At 43.9% G+C, this 25,135-nt stretch overlaps 1 protein-coding gene across 2 annotated transcripts; it reads left to right on the top strand.

Moving 5' to 3' along the window:
• LOC134062127 (NXPE family member 3-like) lies at positions 1-21,686 on the top strand. 2 transcript variants are annotated; one of them, XM_062518029.1, is made up of 8 exons: positions 1-308; positions 989-1,053; positions 4,824-5,225; positions 9,484-9,899; positions 12,665-12,735; positions 13,046-13,249; positions 15,055-15,392; positions 19,457-21,686. In XM_062518029.1, the coding sequence occupies exons 1-8, from the start codon at positions 263-265 to the stop codon at positions 19,649-19,651; spliced, it is 1,737 nt and encodes a 578-aa protein (XP_062374013.1). In that variant the 5' UTR covers positions 1-262; the 3' UTR covers positions 19,652-21,686. The 2 variants fall into 2 exon arrangements, with proteins under 2 accessions (XP_062374013.1, XP_062374014.1); XM_062518030.1 differs by lacking the exon at positions 989-1,053.
• The last annotated feature ends 3,449 nt before the right edge of the window (positions 21,687-25,135 follow it).

The following is a 25,135-nucleotide window of genomic DNA, read 5'->3' as shown; positions in this document are numbered from 1 at the left end:
CGGTCTCCACTGATAAATCACACTGGTTTACTTGGAATTGAGGTCCTATGTCCAAAATTCCGAAATACCCCCATTCATTTGTTTTATTCGCAGTCTTCAAAATAAGATTGTGTCTTTTCACTCCCATATGATAGTTTGGCAGAAACCATGGACACAAAATGGACCCACCCTAGCCTACTGTATTTCAGGAAAAAAAAACTCTTTAACCCATTGACATCTGGCCACGCAACGACAGCAGTACACGCAACGCAGAGGTTAACCGATGGACTTAACGATACAGCACTCACGGATGACCAAGATATGCAGGCGTGAGTTAACACATTATTCATTCTGAATTAGACAAAGTATCCAGATCAAGCCTAGACTAGGGGAGACATGGGCTGGTTGATTCACTTTTCATTCTCGGTTATAGCCTATTTCTCTATGCGTTAACACTTTCAAAGTGGGATTAGTTTGGGATCTCAGCTACGCCTAATAATACATACATTCAGTGGCAACAAATTATATCTTGTTTTGAGTTATATGATTAAAGTGGTGTTGTGCACTAGTGGCAGCCTGCCCCAGGCACGGGGTCGCTTGGCACATGGTCGTGGTTGCTTGGAACACCTATGTTAAGTCCTTTAGATTTTGGTTGAAGTGCTCATCTCTCTGCCGGGTACGGCTTTGCTGACGTCTTTCCAGTGTGTTTTTCTTTAGACCAATTTAGTCCCTACCTAGCCTATTTCTTTTTATGTTAAATTTGTATGCAACATTTTTTGAAATGTCTCACATTTTATGACTTTCAAATGTGTTTCATACTGTAAGTGCGTGATCCAGTTAAGGTGACTTATTTTAATATTACCATTTTGTTGACGCACCTTTTAGTTTCAACCTGCCCCGGTCTCCCCTTTTTTTGCCGAGGAAACCAGATGTGTGTGTTAAAACCTTACCCCTGAATTTCACCTGTATACTTTCATGACGATCAACTAACTTACCTTTATCGTTTTAGCGCTCTGGTATGGTCAGATTCTGCATGGGTTTGTGATTTTGTCACTGGGACTTCTGTTGTACTTGGTAGGTTGATATTTGTTTGTTCTGGTAGGGACAGTGTATTTTTGTGTTTTATTTTGGCTAGTCTACGATAGTGTTGACTTGAGGCACAGAGCTTAACGCCCGATTTGCACCGGATGAGTTGCGAGTCCATGGCAGCAGAATAAAAATCACACTGCGTAGCCTCTGACTAAAACTTAACACCTCAGAGAATAATTCACTCTCCAAGTACCACCATTATGACTACCATTAAAATACAGTAGAGTTGGCCAATTTAAATGTATTTTACATTGTACTGTTTTGCATTGTTTTGTTTTTTTGCAGATTTAAACCATTTTTTTAACGATTTTTCATTTTATATATATTTCATTTGAAGTGATTATTTTGTCTTCACTAAGTAAAGCATCTTGGGGACTCCCAGAGTACCACAACAGAGAGTCTGCATACCACCAGTGGTAGGCTATACCCGTACCACAGTTTGAGAACCACTGAATGTTTATTTTACAGTAAAGGAACCGTATGTAGGATTCTGGTCAAAACTGGTACTGCAATCACTTTCAAAATACTGTAGAGAGGTGTATACTGAAGCAGAGCTGGCAACATGGATGCCAAAACACTATCAGTTGAGGGCTGCAGCTTCACTTTTTAAACTGGCAATATCCTGGCCGGACAACTGCTGTCAGGGATAGAAGTATTTGAAATGAGCATGATTTCTTAATGTCTATATGTGTCAGGGCCATTTTATGATTAATTTAAACACATTTCTTACAGTTCCAGCTACCCACTACTGCAGTTCCAGCTACCCACTACTGCAGTTCCAGTCACCCGCTACTACTCCACCCAAGACATCACACATGCCTGCCCTTAGGATTCCCTTGCCCTCACACACACACACACACACACACACACACACACACACACACACACACTTACATGCTCCCTCTACTAGCACGACCCCAGGCAGTTGAGTTGGCCCCTTGAGCCGTGGATCTGCCCAAGGTTTCTTCCTGAACAAGGACGTTTTTCCTTGCCCCTGTTGCTGCTGGGTGTCCCTTGGTGCTCCCCAACCCCTCTTTGTAAATTTTTTTTTCTAATTTATTTCTGGACACTTGAACACAATGAATCTCATTACTTAAATAAACAATAAACTTGAACTTGAACTTAAGCTCGGGTAGTCATAGCGTGCGTTTGGGAGACTAAAAGCCTGTTTCAGAGCCCTGAGAGTGGCGATGGACATTAATCTCAACCTTCCCTTTGTCACTTGAATTCCCCCTTGGGGATCAATAAAGTATCCATCTATTTAGGCAAGTCTCTTCTCTCCTTAACATTGGGGGCCACACTGCCATAAACCTTGTAATTGCTGCTGTGCAGCTATACAGTATATATATAAACTCAAGCCTCACACAGGGGGGAAAAAAGTTCAGTGCCCGAAACAAACGCAAGCTTATGCAAACAGGAAACCGCTGCCTGTGCATACCATTTTTTTTTTTTAAAGCATGTAACGGTTTCCCCTGAAAGTACTGCACATACAGTTCAAGTCTATTTTAGTTACAGTGCCTGACAGCTACTGTTCTTAGAAACTGTCCACATGTTTCTCTTAGGCTGTATTGGCACTGGCTCACCTTGTCCATGAGCTTTCTTTCTTGTTAAAGAGACCCTATGCAACTTTCTGCAGGAGATGATCGCTCTTTGTTGACATCTAGAAGTCTGAGACGAAGAACCACGCTTGCAATTTATATATTTAAATATAGCCTATACATGTATAAATATACACACTAAAGCTGTCGGGGAAGCTCTGCAGAGAAAATGCAAGCATAAAACGAGCGAAAACGAAAAACGAAACCGAAACCAGAGATGAAATCGCCAATCCTGCATAGTTCCTCTTTAACGCCGTAATGCTGCACGGCAGAATTGGCCCTCTTTTCATATGGCTCTGGTGCCACTGTCAAGCCACAGCAATGACATCTGTACATTTTCCCTGCAAAGGACTCCAGCCAAAATGAACAAGTCCTAGAAAGGCGTGTGAAAACCTGTGTGTGTGTGTGTGTGTGTGTGTGTGTGTGTGTGTGTGTGTGTGTGTGGTGTGTGTGTGTGTGTGTGTGTGTGTGTGTGTGTGTGTGTGTGTGTGTGTGTGTGAGTGCACTCACACACCACACCATAGTCTACGGTGAAAGATGATTCTCTACCCATAGCTGGCAACTCTCATGCATTCAGTTGGGGCAAGAGCGTGTGGAGCCAATCAAACGAATGAATCTCACTTTCAATGTGTGAGAGTTGGCAGATATGCTGATTGCTGGCAATAATCAGGAGGCCCACGTTTTGTCACACCGGGCGTGCCATGTGGCTGCTGTTGATGAGATCCTCTCAATCGACCCAAGATCCTCTCAATCGACCCAAGATCCTCTCAATCGACCCAAGGCAAGCTACAGTCTTAGTTAGCGAACCCTTCGTTTATTACAGAAGACTGCTGAGAACACTGACCAAGTGTCTACCAGCTCCTCCAACTCTTGCAGGAATAACAGATTATGTGATTGATGGGTCCGCACACTGGGTATAAGCTCCAAAATACACTTTTTATTTTAATGCCTCCAGTGGGATTTTCCTCATCAGGCAAAGGAATAACAGATTAACCACGTGACAGTACAACAAATCCTTGCGACATTGGGTTGGAGGAACTCGTAGGGCGATAGTATACAACACTCAACGATGACATAAAAAGAATAGAATAGCCTATATGGAAAGTTATGTACAAACACCTGTCTGTTCTATTCATTTCAACTTTGTCAACTCAAACTGCTCAAAACATCCAACCTTAAAAATAAATAAATAAATAAATAAATAAAACAGTAACACAAATAGTTTTCCCTGGTAACGAGTTATTTTTATTATAGAGTAATGCTAACTCTTTTGGAACAAGTAGTGAGTAACTATATTACTTGTTTTGTAACATGTAGTCGCCACATATCCAGTGTGAATCGGCCATGAGACGTGCGTGTCACGCAGGCAGTATGCAAGCTCTAACCTAGCCTGGTCATACCAAACCCTCGTACTAATATCGTACAGAGGGTCTGGACCTTCTCCATTCAGAATCGATTTCAAGCAGGAGGCGTGAACTCTGTTGAAGTTTGAAACGATTGGGCCTGATTTTACCCAATCGCTAACGTTTGGTCATGAGAGCAAACACGCATACTGTATGCTCGACGTCATCGTTAACACCCGCCCAAGTGTTCGAGTTCAATGGGATCAGACCCAGACGTAATGGTGAGGGGAAATGAAAATTGAGCGGAAGCTTAAAGGTAAACAACGTTTTTCAGTTAATCAATTCGTTCCATACTGTTATATATGATTAAATGAGTCATTACTGGTCGAACAATGTTTTTTTGGCTGCCCTAGTGGTCTGTAGCGGTAGAACCACACTTGCAATTTCAGGAGCCCTCGGGCACGCACCCATGCTCTACTCCAGGAAGTGTCATGTGAAGTCTCATGAAAAGGCACGGCAGACTGACCTATTGAGGAGTTTTGTAAAATATACACGCTAAAGCTGTAAGCTCTGCAGAGAAATATGCAAGCATAAAACGAGCGAAAACGAAAAGCAAAAAACGAAACTGGCGATGAAATCGCCATTCCTGCATAGTTTCCCTTTAAATTGGACAGGTATGCGGTGGGAACGGACCTCACATCTGGTGTGAATCGAGCGTGAGATGTGCTCCAACCTGATAACATGGGAAACAGCTTGTTGACGGGAGCTCAATGTTGAAGTGACCGTGGTTCTACACTGGTTTATCATTGCTCAGGTGCTGTGGTTGTGCGTGTATGAAGACAAAGGTGCCAAACATCTTCCCAGGCCTCTCCAGCAGAAGCGCAGGAATGGATCTGACAGAGTCACCATCAAAACACAAACGCTCAGAAACCCAGAGGCCTCTCCAGCCCCCGCCATGAACGACCCAGGCCTGGGTGCCGAGGAGTGGGACCGGATACAGAGGACACTCCACTGGGGTGGACCGGACCACCAGGTCACCACAGTAAACATGAGCACCAGCCCCGACATCTCCACCTTCATCATTAATGACTTCAAGGACACTTACCATGTGGGAGATGAACTCCACGTCACCATTGTTGCCAAGGACTTCACCGGTGCACCGAAACGCTATGGAGGGGATTTCTTCCAGGCAAAGGTTTATTCAGACAAACTAAAGGTATTTATTTCTGCTTATGCAGATCTATGTTCATAACTTTATTTTTGTTAAATAATTTAATTTCACAATGCAATCTAATACCCTACAGTGGTTCTCAACTGTAACATAATTATAACCATGTGACAGTTTATTTTAGACAATGAAAATATGATTACATGTGAATGCATGAATGTGAATACACATTTAGTAACGCATATACATTTTGGGATAGTGTTTTACAGGCCCATCAATAACAAAATGATGGACCTACATGTTCTGATCAACATCTTAATGAGGGCTGTCTCTCTTTTAGAAGTCTGTCAAAACTTGGGGTGATTGATGACAGTGCGATCAGATCAAAAACGTATTTTTCGACATTCAGTTTGCTTCTGTATTTGTTCTTTAGCTGCGCAAGAGCAGAGAAGCCAGCTTAACACAAATAGAGGGTCTGAAAGGCATAAGCACTCTGATTGCTAAGCACATATACTGTAGGAGGGACTGAAAGGCATACAGTAAGCAGTCTGATTGCTAAGCACATATAGGAGGGACTGAAAGGCATAAGCACTCTGATTGCTAAGCACATAGGTGGGACTCCATAGTCATGTTAGAACATAGCATAGTCATGTTAGAACAGAAAGGGCCATCCCCAAACTGTTCCCATAAAGTTGGGAGCATGGAATTCTCCAAAATGTCTTGGTTAATGCTGAAGTTCCTTTCACTCAAATTAAAAGACCAAGTCCAGCTCGGAGATGGCCCCTTCCTCTAACGTCACTGTCCACCAGTGCACAAAGCAAGGTCCATTAAGACATGGATAACATAGTTTGGTGTGGATGAACTTTACTGGTCTGCACAGAGTCATGACCTCAAACCCGACAGAACACCTTTGGGATGAATCAGAGCGCAGACTGAAAGCCAGTCGCCTCGTCCAACGTCTGTGTGTGACCTCACAAATGCGCTTCTGAAAGAATGGCCAAAATTCCCATTAACACACTCCTAAACCTTGTGGAAAGCCTTCCCAGAAGAGTTGAAGCTGTTATAGCTGCTAAGGGTGGACCAACGTCATATTAAACCCTATGGATTAAGAAGAATGGGATGTGAGTTCATATGGAAGTTCATATGTGAGTCAAGACAGACAGGCAAATACGTTTGACAATATAGTGTAGGTGGGACTGAAAGGCAAAAGCACACTGATTGCATGGTGAACAAGGGCAGGGCACTCGTGCACAACACTGCACCAGAACTGAGAGAGAGTTAACTCTGAAAACTCCATATTTGTGAAAATCCGGGTCGTGCTACAGTATGTCCGCTCAAGCATTTTTTGGGGGGGCTCTTTCGAAGAGCAAAGTCCTGAGCTGGTAATTTGTACACAGGGAGATTCAGTAGTATTCCTTAAAAATGTATTCATCATAGATTTTATTGCACTGGGAGTAGATCTGTTGTGGTTACTGATTATGATAGATGTTATGGTTATGTTGTTGCTTAGCTTAGCAGACGCCTTTGTCCTAAACGAATGTGAGATGTCACACACATTATTGTAGGTTAGATGGGTGTTATTATCATATCATATCCCCATATGTTGTCTATACAGAGTGTTCATGACTTGGAAAAGGAAGAAATTATGACATTATTCACAGATAGATTTTTTGAAGTGATTTTATTCTGTTGTTCAACAAAGGTGCTGCCAAAGTTGTGAGAGTCTTCAGTTGCTAGAGTAGGCAAGTAAAAAATGGCTAAATCTAGCAATTGCAACATATCCTAACAACTGTGCAAATGTTTCCCCAAAACAGTCAAACAAATAACAGTCAAACAAAAAGACGGATCTCAGCTTCACATAAAAAAATCACACTGAGAACAGTAGCCTACTAACACCAGCTTTAAAGTTGTACATTTCTAACTAAAATGTTCCTTAAAAATGGTACACCTCACTTTGCCTCATCTCATAGTACACCTCACTTTGTCTCATAGTACACCTCACTTTGCCTCATCTCATAGTACACCTCACTTTACCTCATCTCATAATACACCTCACTTTGCCTCATGATACACCTCACTTTGCCTCATCTCATAGTACACCTCACTTTACCTCATCTCATAGTACACCTCACTTTACCTCATCTCATAGTACACATCACTTTACCTCATCTCATAGTACACCTCACTTTGTCTCATAGTACACCTCACTTTGCCTTATCTCATAGTACACCTCACTTTACCTCATCTCATAATACACCTCACTTTGCCTCATGATACACCTCACTTTGCCTCATCTCATAGTACACCTCACTTTACCTCATCTCATAGTACACCTCACTTTGCCTCATCTCATAGTACACCTCACTTTGTCTCATAGTACACCTCACTTTGCCTCATCTCATAGTACACCTCACTTTGTCTCATAGTACACCTCACTTTGCCTCATCTCATAGTACACCTCACTTTACCTCATCTCATAGTACACCTCACTTTACCTCATTTCATAGTACACCTCACTTTACCTCATCTCATAGTACACCTCACTTTACCTCATCTCATAGTACACCTCACTTTGTCTCATAGTACACCTCACTTTGCCTCATCTCATAGTACACCTCACTTTGTCTCATAGTACACCTCACTTTGCCTCATCTCATAGTACACCTCACTTTACCTCATCTCATAGTACACCTCACTTTGCTTCATCTCATAGTACACCTCACTTTGTCTCATAGTTAGTACACCTCACTTTACCTCATCTCATAGTACACCTCACTTTGTCTCATAGTACACCTCACTTTGCTTCATCTCTTAGTACACCTCACTTTACCTCATCTCATAGTACACCTCACTTTGTCTCATAGTACACCTCACTTTGCTTCATCTCATAGTAAACCTCACTTTGTCTCATAGTTAGTACACCTCACTTTACCTCATCTCATAGTACACCTCACTTTGTCTCATAGTACACCTCACTTTGCCTCATCTCATAGTACACCTCACTTTGTCTCATAGTACACCTCACTTTACCTCATCTCATAGTACACCTCACTTTGTCTCATAGTACACCTCACTTTGCTTCATCTCATAGTAAACCTCACTTTGCCTCATAGTTAGTACACCTCACTTTACCTCATCTCATAGTACACCTCACTTTGTCTCATAGTACACCTCACTTTGCTTCATCTCTTAGTACACCTCACTTTACCTCATCTCATAGTACACCTCACTTTGTCTCATAGTACACCTCACTTTGCTTCATCTCATAGTAAACCTCACTTTGCCTCATAGTTAGTACACCTCACTTTACCTCATCTCATAGTACACCTCACTTTACCTCATCTCATAGTACACCTCACTTTGCCTCATCTCATAGTACACCTCACTTTACCTCATCTCATGATACACCTCACTTTGCCTCATCATACACCTCACTTTGTCTCATAGTTAGTACACCTCACTTTACCTAATCTCGTAGTACACCTCACTTTACCTCATCTCATAGTACACCTCACTTTGCCTCATCTCATAGTACACCTCACTTTACCTCATCTCATGATACACCTCACTTTGTCTCATAGTACACCTCACTTTGCTTCATCTCTTAGTACACCTCACTTTACCTCATCTCATAGTACACCTCACTTTGCCTCATCTCATAGTACACCTCACTTTGCTTCATCTCATAGTAAACCTCACTTTGTCTCATAGTTAGTACACCTCACTTTACCTCATCTCATAGTACACCTCACTTTGTCTCATAGTACACCTCACTTTGCCTCATAGTTAGTACACCTCACTTTACCTCATAGTACACCTCACTTTGCCTCATCTCATAGTACACCTCACTTTACCTCATCTCATAGTACACCTCACTTTGCCTCATCTCATAGTACACCTCACTTTACCTCATCTCATGATACACCTCACTTTGCCTCATCATACACCTCACTTTGCCTCATCATACACCTCACTTTGCCTCATCATACACCTCACTTTGTCTCATAGTACACCTCACTTTGCCTCAGGTGCACACTGTCTCATGGTGCACCGGTTGAGACCCACTGCTCTAGTGTACTTGCAGTGCACTCCAATGGAGCAGAGGACAAACGTGTGATGGTAGGGGTGTTGGTGAGTCTGTGGTGCCCATCAATGGGTTTAAATTGACAAATCTTTAGTTTGATAAAATCTGAGGACCATATCATGCTACTGGTCATTGAAATAAAAAAATCTATCTGGACTGTACTTCAGATAAAAAGGTTTAATGAATGTTAGCTGAATGTTTCCTCATCTCCCTGGATGGTAGGCCAGTGTGTTTGGAGAGGTACTGGACCACCAGAATGGTACCTACTTGGCCCGCTTCACTCTGCCCTGGGCGGGCGAGGCGTCTGTGGCGGTCCGTATGATTCACTCCAGCGAGGCCGTGTTGGTCCTCAAACAGCACCGGAACACGGACTCCAACCGCATCTACTTCCACGGCTACTTTGTGGGCAAGAACCTCCGGGGTGCCCGAGTGGAGGAGCGGGTGGAGTGCAATATCAAATGGGATGGGGTGGTGCTGTCGACCCAGAGGAACTGCTGCTGTGAGTACCAGGATGCCCGCACGAGGCTGACCTGGCAGTGCCGCAAACCCCGCAGTCTGCCCTGTGACGCCCTGGTGGACCACTCCATGGGGGGCTACAGGAATCGCATGACAGCCCCCGAGAAGGCACTCATGGACAGGTGAGCAAGAAATTTGGTGTTCACTGAAAAAATATGAGTCATGTAGGTATCGATGTTTGTATTATTGTAAGTGTATATTTGACATATAACTAATGTTTTTTAGATGTTTTAGCATCAACAATTACAAACAGTTTGTTAATGTTACTCAAACATGTCGCTGATTAGGTTTTGGTGGTTGAAAGTCAAAGCGGTGACGGACATTAAAGAGAAACTATGAAGGATTGACGATTTCATCTCAGGGTTTCGGTTCGCTTTTGAAAAAGTTGCATATGATCTCTTTATGGAAGCCAGGTGCTTGTATTTTCACGTTTGCAGTTGTCTTGAAAGCATATCAAATGAATGGGACGAGCACATGCTGCTGTTGAGGAGAAACACATCTCCGCACGCATGCACTTCTCACTTCTCTTCAACAGACATCAGACATCAACATTCAACATCAGAGGGCCTACAGCAAGTCCCTCAGCGATGCACGCTCACAGTTCTACTCCAACATCATCAACAATAGCCCTGGTAACTCCAAGAAACTTTTCTCAACCATAAATCATCTCCTCAATCCCCAGTCCCCCCTACACTCCGTTAATACGCAGGAGCGGTGCAACAGCTTCATCTCCTTCTTCAAAACAAAGGTAGACAACATCCGCTCCACTCTCTCCGGCCCCTCTACCTCCATGCCCCCCCCTCCCTCTGCCCACTCTGCATTTTCAGTCAATTCGGCAGGCCTTCAGTCCTCTCAGCTCCTCTGCTGTTTCACCAACATCACACAGCATGATACTGAAAACATCCTGAGACAGATGAAGCCCTCCACCTGTGCCCTGGACCCATTTCCCTCTACTCTCATAAAAAATCACTCTTCTGCAATAAGTCCCTTGATCACCAATATCATCAATCAGTCCCTCCAGTCCGGCCATGTCCCCACATCCTTGAAAACTGCTGTCATCAAGCCACTTCTCAAAAAGCCCACTCTTGACCCAGAACCACCTGCCAACTACCGCCCCATCTCCAATCTCCCTTTCCTTTCGAAAGTGTTGGAAAAGGTGGTCTCTGCTCAACTCCATAAACACCTCACCACAAACAACTTATATGAGAAGTTTCAGTCTGGTTTTCGCCCTGGCCACAGTACGGAAACTGCCCTGGTCAGGGTCACAAATGACCTGCTGCTGACAGCTGATGCTGGCTCTCCATCACTTCTCATCCTCCTTGACCTCACTGCAGCATTCGACACAGTTGACCACCACATCCTTCTACAACGCCTCCACTCCTCCATCGGACTTTCTGGCTCCACCCTGGCTTGGTTCACATCATATCTCATGGACAGAACAGAATATGTATCCCTGGCAGGTGCAAATTCAGTCACACACTCCGTCACCTGTGGGGTCCCTCAAGGTTCAGTCCTAGGCCCCACCCTCTTCACTCTGTACATGCTCCCCCTTGGTGATGTCATCAGCCGGCATGGAATGTCTTTCCATTGCTATGCTGATGACACCCAACTCTATATAAAAACTAACCAAACACCCTCTGCAGCCCTATCCACAGTTTCCACCTGCCTGGAGGAGATAAAGGCGTGGATGACGGCAAACTTCCTACAACTCAACAGTTCTAAAACAGAAGCTATCCTTGTTGGCACTCCACACCAGATCCGGGCATCCACTATCACCAGCATCCCCCTCCCCGGTCATGACATCCACCTCTCTCCCTCAGTCACAAATCTGGGTGTCAAGATGGACCCTCACCTGACTTTTGAGGCACACATCAAACATCTGTGCAAAACCTCCTTCTTCCACCTCAGAAACATTGCCAAACTCCGCCCTTCACTCACTCTCCCCGACGCCGAGAAACTTGTCCACGCCTTCATCTCCTCCAGGCTGGACTACTGCAATGCACTCCTCATCGGGATCCCCAGCAAGAACATCCAGCAGCTGCAGTATATCCAAAACTGCGCTGCCAGGATCCTGATGAGGGTGCGGAAATTCCAGCACATTACACCCATCCTCAAATCCCTCCATTGGCTTCCGGTTCAGCTCAGGATTGAATACAAAATTTCCCTTCTGTCACACCAGTGTCTCCATGGCTCTGCCCCCCTTTACCTCAAAGAACTCATCCCCCCCCACTCCTCCTCACGTCATCTCCGGTCTGGACAGTCAAACCTCATCCAACAAAAAAGAACAAAGCTAAAAACTATGGGTGACCGAGCTTTCAGCTCTGCTGCACCCAGTCTGTGGAATGCCCTCCCTGACCATCTAAGGGCACCACAGACTGTGGACTCTTTTAAAAAAGGCCTGAAGATGCATCTTTTTAGAAAAGCTTTTAACTAAAATACTCTCATCTGCTTTTATATGCTGGTTTTTAGTTTAATTTTATATGATCGTTTTTAGCTTGTTTTTATATGCTGGTTTTAGCTTAATTTTATCTGCTTGTTTTAATTCTTCTGTTAATTTTATCCTGTTTTTTGGGTGTGTGTGTGCATTGTAGCACTTTGAGGTCATTGATTTGGTGTAAAGTACAATACAAATAAAATGTATTATTATTATTACAGCAACACCTGTGCCTTGCCCCCCCATTTAAATTATTTTGACTTTAACCCCTGATAGTGGAGAAGGGAGAGACCAGTGTACAGTAACGCATGACCAGTGTACAGTAACGCATATGCACACTCAGTTGTGCTGCTCCCTAGTATGAAGCATACAGTATGATTGTGGTGGTGTGAGACCTCAGCTACAGGATGAGTGTTTATCAGACGCTATTTTATCTGCTTTATGTTTCATCAGTAAACATGTGAACCGGTGGCTGAAGGGTGATGCACGCCTGCTTAGAGTCAACGCCTCCAATGCAACTATTGGTAACGTTTTACATTTTCTATCTTACATTTTCTATTTTAGTCAGCGCCTCCAATGCAACTATTGGTAACATTTACATTTTCCAACACACACACACACACACACACACATACACTCACACACACACACACACACACACACACACACGCAAAAAGACAAACTCACGCTTGCCTCACACGCACTATTTCTCTCTCACATCCTCTTTTGGAAATGTTACCTAGAACGCTGTACGTACACACACACACACACACACACACACAGGTGCACTGCAAAACCCTCTCATCAGACCTCCTTGTACTGTCTCACCCTCAGGAGTGAGACAGCCATGTAAACCTGGACTGCCCACGCCGATACCAGCAGGATTTTACCTGAAGGACGTCTGGACGTCATTTGTGTGCGCCGCTCGTCACTTCACAGTGAACGACACAGCCAAGTGTCTGAAGGGCAAGAATGTCTACGTTATGGGAGACTCCACAAGCAGGCAGTGGTTTGAATTCCTCATCCAGACTGTGCCTAGTGAGACACACAAATACACACACACAAATTCACACGCACACACGCACACACACACACATGTAACCTGCATTGTGTTGACTGTACAGATCAGCTCAGTATTTAGGTAGATGTAATTTGTTCCTGTACTTAAATACCTTAATAATGTATCTGTACGAGACCAAAGTTGTTCTATTTTCACCCTCTCATAGAACTCAAGCTCACTAATGTTTGCTAATCACACTGTGCTTCCCTCACAGCCCTGAAGCGTCTCAACCTCGCCAGACCGCTAACAAGTTTTCCACGCTAGTCCAGATTGTTAGCCGCTACGCTACCCCCTTATGCATGCTAGTACAGATCCTTAACCGCTACACTACGGGTATTTCTCAAAGTCAAGAGCTCGTCCTTGATAGAATGCTTTCTCTAAAGTCGAGTGCTACAGAGACAAGGCTACACACCTTCCCAGTACCCCCTCCAGCCGTCAAGATCACATGCAATGGAACAGCCTAACGAGTGTGGAAGTGCACGTCAACTGTGCACGGTTCCGGCTGCGCGCTTAATTAGAACCGTGGAAATTGTGCTGCTACAACTGCAGCTGCACTTTCCTCTAAATAAACTTTTTGGAGTAGCCTACAGTATTTCCACATTCGACTTGGTCTTCACATATCACAATCCGGAGTTCATAATTATGTTAGTGTCAATGGAAAGTTATACCTGTAATTGGCAACAGCAACGGTAATGTTAAACTTCTACAAAGTTCGTATTGGGCGATCTGAGATAAATTAATAACAAGTCTATCACAACTTGTTCATGCACATTGACATATGCATTTATGATGAATATGCACAATAACTTGATAAATGCCTGAGCAAATATACGATGGCATTAACAAAACACTTGATAAATCATATTTAGCCTACATTAACACGCACTGCTTCTTTGCATCTACTTTCCATCTCCCTCTCTCTCTCTTTTTTTTAAACCGCACCGTCCGAAAAGTTCTAATTGTTCATACGCAAAGGATTGTGGGTTATTTCTTCACTCCGAGGATCCATCGATGCATCCTCCAAAATTCTCCGAAATTCTCAGAACGAAGGACTCAGTACTTGCTAGAATTTGAAAGCATCCCTGACTTTGGAACAGTGCTTGACGAGATTTGATGACGTAACGTCCTTGAAAAAGTGGCTTGGAAGGAGCAATCCTTGACTTTGAGAAGCACCCCAACACCTTATGGACGCTAGTCCAGATCCTTAGCCACTACGCTACCACCTTCTGCACGCTAGTCCAGATCGTTAGCTGCTACGCTACCACCTTCTGCACGCTAGTCCAGATTGTTACCTGCTACACTGCCACCTTCTGCATGCTAGTCCAGGGCCACTTTTCCCAGATTCGTTAAGAAGCTCTTAAATGCTAAGAACTTCTTAGGAGCGTTCTTAGAGCGCTCCTAAGAAGTTCTTAGCACTTAAGAGCTTCTTACCGAATCTGGGAAACGTGGCCCAGATCCTTAGCCGCTACGCTACCACCTTCAGCATGGGGAATGTACCTATGTTCCCGACTTTTTTCCCTTTTTTTTTGTAAAAAAAAGCTGGTTCCTACAGTATGTTCCAGGCTTTTCCCAAAGAAATATGTATGTTTTGTGACCGGGGGAACATAAGACCTTTTAGGGGAAAAACGGGTAACAGAGGACCGGGGGAACATAGGGATGACACCTCATCATGCTAGTGCAGATCCTTGGCCGCTACGCTACCACCACCACCCCACTCCACCATCTCACAGAACTCAAACTCAATGCTAATGTTGGCTAATCACACTGTGTCCTTCCCTTGCAGCCCTGAAGCGTCTCGACCTTCACTCCGTCTACCACACTGGGCCCTTAATGGCCGTGGACATGCAGAACAACATCAACCTGCACTACCGCTCCCACGGACTTCCCCTGCGCTGCCTCAAGACCCCCCTAGCGTCGCTTCACTACATGAGCAACGAGATCGACGACATGGTCGGCGGGCCGCACGCGGTCATCGTCTTCAACATGTGGGCACACTTCACCAACTACCCGCTCACCTTCTTCGCCTATAACGTGTTTCTGGTTCGTCGTGCCGTCGTGAAACTGCTTAGACGGGCGCCAGGGACCAAGGTCGTCATCAAGACAGCCAACACGGGGTACAAGGTGAGCACTTTAAGCTCTCCTCTCCCTCTCTTTTTTTTAAAGCAACGCTATAGCACTTTTCCTCTGTCGCACGCACGCTATTTGTTTATCCAGCACCTACTTTGCAAATAACGATGTCCACAGACAAGGTAGAGTATGTTGCATGATTTTATGAAAGTATGATGTATCTTTTGTCGAACTACAGCTCTGCCTCTTGATCTGATAAACTTAGCCTATATAATGCGCTTATGTAGGCTAAGATAGCCGAGGGCTGCGAAGCTAATGCAGAAGTGCCGTTCACCCTGTTGCGAGCTGAGGAACCGCATCTATGTAAAAAACACTATTGGTGGACACAGCACCTAAAGTTGCCCTCGTCTCTTGAGTGTTTCCTGTATATTAACCTCCTGCCTTGCCAAGTACGGGTAACAGAGGACCGGGGGTCACACACCCGGGGTTGAAATGTTCCTTTCACACTGAGCCCGCCTCGGCAATAATACTACCCCCTGAGACGGGTTCAATTAACCCTTTTCACGTGATGTCAGACGAAGCGTTGCTGGCTATCCTCCGGCATGTCCAGCTGCCAAATACTACAGAAGAAGAAGAAGAAGTATTCATGGGTTTCATCAGGTCCCTTTCCACAGTTGTATTAATCAAGCACCATGCAGTCTGCATTGATAATCAAGGTGCTTGACTGTATACACCTGTGGAAAGGGACCTGATGAAACCCATGAATACTTCTTCTTCTTCTTCTGTAGTATTTGGCGGCTGGACATGCCGGAGGATACCCAGCAACGCTTCGTCTGACATCATCGTGAAAAGGGCTAATTCGCCCTTTTCACGCCAACGTTTTGAAGCTTTGCTGGGTATCAGTACATCCGGCGTAAGCAAAAGCTATGGTGATACGGTTACAGTTCTTGAGGTAAGATTAATATTTCACGTGTATTTATTATCTTCATTTTCCTTGTTATCATTGGCGATCATTGCCGTCACGTAGCTGCCTTGATTTGAGAATAAAGTCAGTAGCCTAATCCTTAATATAGAGCAGCAACTGCAGCTAGCTTCCCCGAAGATCAAGTACGTTGGTTTGATATTGGATATTCGACAGAGGTTCAAAATAAGGAACGGTCTTTCATTGAGTATCCGAATATCCAATATCAAACCAACTTGATCTTCGGTGCCTACATGTTAGCTAGCTGAAGTTGCTGCTATGTATAGCAGAGGTCTCCTAACGTTAGGACTAACGTTATGTTCAGTTATCGTTTGGCAATCATTGCTCTCGTAGCTGCCTTGATTTGAGAGTAAAGTTAAATGACGTTATGACTGCATATTACTGCTACCGGACGAACTGATACCCAGCTGCTGACATCACGTGAAAATGGCTAATTGCCGAGGCGGGTTGACCGTGTCAGTCAGTGTGAAAGGAACAGCCTTAACGTTAAATTCTGCTGATTTAGCGTTATATTCGGTCAGTGTGAAAGGGGCTTGTGTCTGTTAATGATTCATCAATTAATCACTTAATTGATTAGGGATTTAAATTGAAAAGGAAGTCAATCAGTGCACTACGATCATCAGGCACCAGGGGGTCAGGATTTGACTGATTAGCTTCGCCGATTAGCAAGGCACTTCCTCGTCGCCATTTTCCAGAAATACATCATGTCCGGTGCCGTTTTCCCTGCGTTTTCCTCATGCTGATTGGTGGTTGTTTCACTCTCAGCTCATGCACGAGCTTAGTGTGGGCACGAGCTCTCCTTCTGTACCTTACGTCAATCAGTAACCTGGCACTTAATTGGCTAAGTAAAACGGCACCGGAAACAAGTCCCTTGAAACGCCATGTTGAAGCCTGAAAAAATCGTTCAATTTTGGCACTTTTCACTAGCCTAGCATTCCCATTGAAATGAATGGGGGCGGGACTTGTTCACTTTCTCCAGTTCTTATATTAGGTGCGTTTGACTTGACGAAAATCTGCGCAGATCTGACTTGATGTGATGCATGCTGGGTTAAACACAGTGCATACTGGGACAGACGAAATGCAAACTGGTTAGAAATCATGTCCGACTTCTTGCAGTCGCGGTGGGAGTTACCACCGTGACATCATGTCACATGTCCTTACAAGATCTCGGGAGACTGCGTCTTAGCTCAGCCAGCGCAGTTGGTTTTTAAGCAACTGCGCTGGCTAAAACCCACCCCAATGACGTCAGTTCAAAGTTGTGATAGGGCCGTTTGGAAGAATCTCCCCATGACGAGTATGACAGGTGTCTCGTTCTGCCTCCATACCCAAGACTCTAGAGCGGACCAAGACGGATCAGTTCAACTGCGCTAAAACCAGCGTCTGGGATGACGCTGGAGCTTATCCCTGTGATCCATCTTGCTCTGTTCTAGAATCTTTGCTCCTTACGTTAGAATCTGCTAAAATGAACAGAAATCGAACGGAACTTCTTATTTGTGATTTCTGGAACAGCGGTAGGCTAGCCTACTGAAAACGTGAGGATACTCTGCTATTTCATGCTGTTGGTTAAATATGTACTGTACACGGAAAACACTTGATATTTAATTAATGTGCTGCAATGCAGGCCTGTTAACTGTATGACAACAGTGGTTTATTTAAACACATCATATCAATTTATTTCGTCAGTCACCATGCTCATTTTAATGAGTAAGAATAAAAGTTTTACTGAATTTAATACAAAATCCCGCAATATCTACCGCGATATCTACCGCAAGGTCTTCAGCGAGGTCTCTCGCGAGTAACTTCAGGTATGTAAGCTCAGTCAGACTGTCCGGGATCAGCTGCGAGTGCTAGTTGCCCCTCCTGCTAAGACTCTGCAGCTCTTGTTGACGTATGAAGCCAGCTTAAGTCAGCCGCAGCTCATCGCAAACGAGCCTAATACCTCCATGTCAGGCACACATATGGGCAGGGAGCCAATCAGTACGCTATGCCCATGTAATGAAAGGGAGCCAATCAGAACGCTACAAGAGGCCCATGTAAGGGAAGGGAGCCAATCAGAATGCTACAAAAGGCCCATGTAAGGAAAGGGAGCCAATCAGAACGCTACAAGAGGCCCAGTAAGGGAAGGGAGCCAATCAGAACGCTACAAGAGGCCCATGTAAGGAAAGGGAGCCAATCAGAACGCTACAAGAGGCCCATGTAAGGGCAGGGAGCCAATCGGGCACATGTCGAGGGCTGAGAACCAAAGGGGCGTAAGTGACATTTTGGTCAAAATTGAGTTATATATATCACCTGAAAGCTCTTGATGAGCTCTTTCTAGCTGACAAAATTATAGAAGTACAATATTTATAGATATAAAGTTATTGAACAAAAACCAAAGGTCTTTAACTGTGAACATTTAGATTTGTTTTGGCTCTCCTGTAAAGTTGGTGAAATGTCATGTAGCAATAAGCCCCAGGAGACCGTTAGTTGTAACATCCAAGTTCTGGTGATTCTAGAACAGCTAAGGGGCGTTGTTAGGGATGACGGAAAGCGCCGAGCCACCCACACACATCTGCTAGCTTGTAGGCTGACAGTGAAATAAAAACAACAGTGGACTTCAGAACTAAATGCTTCCTTGATTACTATCTGTTCCCCTCATGGGATGTGTGTGTGTGTGTGTGTGTGTGTGTGTGTGTGTGCGTGTATGTGTGTGTGTGTGTGTGTGTGTGTGTGTGTGTGTGTGTGTGTGTGTGTGTGTGTGTGTGTGTGTGTGTGTGTGTGTGTGTGCATAGCTGAGAGTGGGACTATAAATGGACAAACCCATACTAAAAAACAGCCCTCATGTCCCACCACACACACATACACACACATACACACACAGACACACTCTGATGTAACAGTTCAGTTCTGCATCCCGTCACTGTACTCTGTGGCCTGTGTGTGTAGGTTGTTGTGTGTGTGTTTGTGTGTGTGTGTGTGTTTGTGTGTGTGTGTGTGTGTGTGTGTGTGTGTGTGTGTGTGTGTGTGTGTCTGTGTGTGTGTGTGTGTGTGTGTCTGGCTGGAGTTTGTCTACAGTGTATTCAGTGTACTGAGATGTGTGCTTTAGACTAATGTATGCTCATCAGAGTGTGTGTGTGTGTGTGTGTGTGTTTGGCAGGATATCTATGGCAGTGACTGGTTGTCCATGCAGCTGGACCGAATCTTACGAGAAGCGTTCCGCGACGTGGGCGTTTACATCCTGGACGTGTGGCAGATGACCGCCTGCCACTACAACAAAGAGGACATCCATCCAGCTCCTGTGGTCATCAGAAATGAGGTCGACATTCTTCTCTCTTTCGTCTGCCCCCAGTAAAGAGCCAAAGCCTCCTGACTCCCCAGTCCAACGCCTTCTCTTGGTGTCCTAATGGCAGCTGGTCACTTGGGCCCACTCACTCACTCACTCACTCATTTAGATGACCGGTGTGTGTGTGTGTGTGTGTGTGTGTAGGTTGTTGTGTGTGTGTTTAGATGACCGGTCTCCTGCGCAGCTGGGCTCTGCCCGGCGTGGAACTTTGCAGCTTTAAAATCCACCGCAGTGCCTGCATCTTCACTATGCAAAAAAAATAACTTTTTTACACCACAATTTCCGCACTTTTTCGGAAAAGAACCCTTTTTGATACACCACAATTTCCGCACTTTTCGTTAAAGAACCTTTTCACGAATGAACCCGTTTTTCTTACACCGCAATTTCCGCACTTTTCGTTAAAGAACCCTTTTTTATACACCACAATTTCCGCACTTTTCGTAAAAGAACCCTTTTTTATACACCACAATTTCCGCACTTTTCCTAAAAGAACCCTTTTTAATACACCACAATTTCCGCACTTTTCGTTAAAGAACCTTTTTTATACACCACAATTTCCGCACTTTTCACGAATGAAGACGTTTTCTTACACCGCAATTTCCGCACTTTTCAGAAAAGAGCCTTTGTTATACACCACAATTTCCGCACTTTTCGTTAAAGAACCCTTTTTATGCACCACAATATCCGGATTATCAGCTGTGTTATCCATTTCTGTTTATGTCTTGTAAAGGTGTAGATTATCAAAGCGTGGATGCTTCTCTCTACTGTGTGGGAAATACTGTGTATGTCTTGTAAAGGTGTAGGTCAGGATATCAAAGCGTGGATGCTTCTCTCTACTGCTCAGGGATTTGTCACCATACAATCAGTCAGGCGTTTCAGAGAAAAGTTCATAACATAAACATTGAATGATCTCATCAATGCTGCTCTCCTAGAATGTTTACTGTTGACAACAAAACTACAGAATTCATCAGTTACAAAGAAACAAACAATCCTTCAAGCAACATGACGTAGCTATTTTATCTGGAATTAATGGCTTCAAACTCATTTTGATGCCACTTTGACTTTGCGTCACTGACAGTGCGCCTGGTTCAGCTGGTGTTGTACCGTGGAACATTGGTACAGGTAGCATTACCATCTTTGTAGTAGCTTTTCCCTTAGTGCTAAATAGCGTGGCCATTTTTGTAGTCTTTTTTTAACAAATTGAGTATTCCCTTAGTGCTAAATAGGGTGGCCATTTTTGTAGGTTTTTTTACGAATTGGAGATTCCCTTAGTGCTAAGCGTGGCCATTTTTGTAGTCTTTTTTTTTTTTAAGAATTGGGGTTTCCCTTAGTGCTAAATAGCGTGGCCATTCTTTTAGTCTTTTTTTATGAATTGAGTATTCCCTTAGTGCTAAATAGTAGAATCAACAGTTTGTTGAAAATGTACAGAAAGGGGGATTCCTACATTGTGTTACTTGAACTAGGCTGAATCTGGAGAATGCTCTACCCGTCCAATGTCACAGGCTCAACAACCTTTTGTTACTAGCGCTGCCAGCTGGTTTTACAACTTGGGAAACTTGTCACCATCACTTCCGTTTTAGTGAGGGTAAAACAAAAACAGACAAAATGGTGTATTTTACTGTCTATGCAGAAAAACAAGCTGTTCTGAAAGCCATCGGACTCTCAGCCGATTATTGCATCACGATGTAATAACTGAATAGCACTTTGGATTGTTTGTATTTTACTTGTTTTGTGCTTCTGTTAGTCACTTCGGATGAAAAATGTTTACCAAATGATTAAATGCTAATTATAAATAATGATATTATAAGTTATAATGATTCTATTATAAATTGTAAATAATGAATACATTAGAATAAAAATTGTGCATAGAATATTGTCAGTAAGAGTGTGGAGTCTTCTTCGCAATGATGTGAAGGATATATCATGTAAAAATATTTAAATAGAGTCCACCTGTTCTCATGTAAAACATATTTAAAGTAGAGTCCACCTGGTCTCATGTAAACATATTTAAAGTATATTTTCTTTGGCCTTTTTGCCTTTATTAGTATAGAGAATGGGAATGTGACGTGTCGAACATTTCGCGGTTGCGCCGCGGTGGCGTCTGGGATACATAAGTGAGGCCACTTGTACGCTGCTGCCAATGCTGTATCATTGTAAACATCGTAAAACATTGCTAACTAGCTGTTTCTAACACTGTTTTTCACACATCATGGGACGAACCTGTTGTGTTGTTGGATGTAACGTCCGTGCCTACGATCGTCAGGTAAAAAAAATCAACAACGGAGTGTCTTTGTATCACTTTCAGGGTCTCACGTCCACTCTCCAGACGGTCTGTCATAGGGATCCATGCTACCGATCAAAGACATCTTTTCTATATAACGTTTCCTCGCGTCCGGCAGGAGCTTGTCTCTGTACGGTCCATTACTACTTCTACTACTAGTTTTTAGCATAGTAGCCTAAATGTTTACATCTAGTGTTACTGTTTTGGCTAGCCGATCTTGTTCGAATTACCATAGGTTTCTTGTTTAGAATTCGCGCCGCGGCCTCATCAAATGGAGGAAAACGCCCCTTTTGTCCCAGAATGCATTGCGCCGCTGACTTCCGTTCCCATTCTCTATTAGTATAGGACAGTGAAGAGGTAGACAGGAAACAAGTGGGAGAGAGATATGAGGTACGGGCGCTGTAGCCTGCTGCACAACAGCGCCCCCGTAAACATATTTAAAGTAGAGTCCACCTGGTCTCATGTAAAACATATTTAAAGGTAGAGTCCATTCTGGTGAAAGGCAGTTGATTTCGGAGTTCAACCACCAATCAAATAACAACTCTTTTCTGGGCTGCTGAGGTTATATCTTGGTGGACTCATTCTTCAGTGTACAGAGCACCAGTTTGTTGAGCACACAAACATATGTGACCCTGCAAAGCAAAATCAGTTGCTCTGCGCACGATGCTATTTTGAGAAAATCCACAATAAACAAACCTCCGGGTTAAAATGTTCCCCGGTCCTATACAAAGTGGGGAACATAGGACCCGGGGAACATACATGTAGGACCTGGGGAGGTACGCTCCTGTTTGAAACAGCAATTCCTCTTCATGACATCTGTACCCTGTTTTTTTTCTTCAACCAGACATGTTCAAGAGCAACGGAACTTCTAAACAGAACATAACTGCTGATCAGAATAACAACACTGAGCTTGAGGTTTATGCTCAGGTCTAGTGACAGCAGTTCCAGCTTTCATCTCCCATGGTTATATTTTTCACAGATAAGAGCCTTTTTGATTGCTATACATACATGTTTCAAGGTTTATTCAATATATAAGAATACTTGTTTCATCAATCATGATAATTTTTTCACAACATGCATAAAAGCTTTTTCAGATTATCAATATACACTGTATTGCCAAAAGTATTGGGTCACCTCCCTTGACTCGCAAACAGTACGATCTTAAGTGACATCCCATTCTTAATCCATAATGTTTCATATGACGTCGGTCCACTCTTTGCAGAGACCGGCTCTCAGTATCCGCACTAGTTCATCCCAAAGGTGTTCTGTTAGGACAGGACTCTGTGCAGGCCAGTCAAGTGGACCTTGCTTTGAGCACTGGTGCACAGTCATTTTGGAACGCGAAGGGGCCAGTGTGTGTGTGTGTGTGTGTGTGAAGGCAAGGGGCCATTCCCAAACTGGGCTTGGCCCTTTAGTTCCAATGAAAGAAACTCTGAATTATTAAGCATTTACCAGGGAAGCTTGGACAATTAACAGTCATTAACAGTCGTTTACCTAAGTCATCCGAGTCATTTACAGATGAAAGATATGAATGGCAGGTTGAAAAGAAAATGACTCCCATATTGACATTGGCTTTGGGGGAAAAATGCAAAACAAAGCAAACGATGTCCTTGTCCGCAGTGCTTGGGAGAACAATAGTGTTGTTGGATCAAATCTTTTGCAATGTTTTGTCTTCCTTGAACTCCTCCTCCATGGTTTCACTCTTTTTTGATTGATGAAGGCTTGGGCAACCGAAGACTGGCACAAGGACCTCTGCCATAAACGCTATTTTAAAATGTTTTTGTTTTTACTCTATGATTAAAATGCAATCATTCAAAATGTGTCCCTACCCTGTGGTAGCATGGCTAGCGCCACCACTTCTCAATGAGACGTGGTCTGGGAACCAAACGCTCATTTTCTCGTATTTGAAAAAAATGCCCAGATCTGTTTGTTGGGCGCCATGGATGTCTATCAAATGCGTCTGTGCATAGCTCATCACTGTCTTGCTTCCCCCCCTGTTCTGTGACTGGTCCCCTATCTGAGGCAAAAATTAGGGCAGTATTTCTAGGCTCTGTAATTGATTGGTCCGCACACTGGGTAAGCTCCAAAAAAAAAAACTTTTTATTAAGGCAACGTTTCGAGTGTGTTTTTGGAGCTTACCCAGTATGCGGACCAATCAATAACATTGTCTACCACTTTTTGTCCGGCACCTGGATTACTGGTTCTGTGGATGTGCGCACCTCAACCAAACGCCAGTATTTCTAGGCTGCCTTAGCAGGGTGAATTGCGCCCAAGGAGCACCCAGGCTCTCCCTGTGGCTGACTGAGCAAACACTCGGTGAGTGGGAAACACTCTATACTTGTCCTGCAGCAGGCAGCTGTCCCCTGACTGTACGATGTGTGTGTGTGTGTGTGTGTGTGTGTGTGTGTGGCACTGGCCCTGAGATAAACAGGCGCCCTGCCCACTGCCTATAGAATGCACAGTATGGACAGTATGCACAGTACACTATATTAGGCCTACAGTACATTTAGGCTGTGCCACATGCCACTCGTATGCCTTGCTTTAACTTCCATCCTTTTTTGTGTAAGTGTTACTGGAGCTCCATGGGCAGTTCTCATTCTTGTCAAAGGGCTCTCCTGTGCTGTTAGCTTGTGTGTGTGTCAATGTCTGTCAGTGTTTCTATTCATTATGTAATGTCATGTAATGTGTTGTCTGTCATGTCCATGTTATATGTACTGGGTTGCTTTGATGAGTCTAAGGCACATTTCCCCATGGGGACATTAAAGTATATTCTATTCTATTCTATTGTGTTTGGTCACCTGCCTTGCTCACATATGAACTTGTGACATCCCATTCTTAATCCATAGGGTTTAATATGAGGCCGGCCCACCCAGGGACGCAACTAGGATTGAAAGACAGGGGGGGTTCAAAAAAAAAAAAAAAAACATTAACACCATATTAACTGCCCCCATGTATTGACCACAAAGCTTTTTTTTGTGCAAATTTTGCAAAATCAATGTGTAAGCTGCGGCTAATATTTGGGAAATTATGGTAGCCGTTAATATCATTCGGAAGCTCCGGTTCCACTCTTTCATGTGACACCTGTGTGATTTATGTGAGATAAGTACTCAACAGAATAATGGATGTGAATTTGGATGCATATTGTTATTGTTATTATTATGATTATGATTATGATTATGATTATTACACTGCCGCTGAGATAAACGGGCGCT

The sequence above is a fragment of the Sardina pilchardus genome, chromosome 17 (genome assembly GCF_963854185.1).
Source record: "Sardina pilchardus chromosome 17, fSarPil1.1, whole genome shotgun sequence".
Classification (NCBI taxonomy): Eukaryota; Metazoa; Chordata; class Actinopteri; order Clupeiformes; family Clupeidae; genus Sardina; species Sardina pilchardus.
This window is presented reverse-complemented; position numbering and strand designations above follow the sequence as displayed.

Bases quoted from the DNA above. Each gene is read 5' to 3' on its own strand.
- LOC134062127 (XM_062518029.1), top strand. From the start codon at position 263: ATGGACTTAACGATACAGCACTCACGGATGACCAAGATATGCAGGC. The intron at 1,054-4,823 runs GTAGGTTGATAT...ATCATTGCTCAG, and splicing joins TGGGACTTCTGTTGTACTTG to GTGCTGTGGTTGTGCGTGTA. The intron at 5,226-9,483 runs GTATTTATTTCT...CCTGGATGGTAG, and splicing joins TTTATTCAGACAAACTAAAG to GCCAGTGTGTTTGGAGAGGT.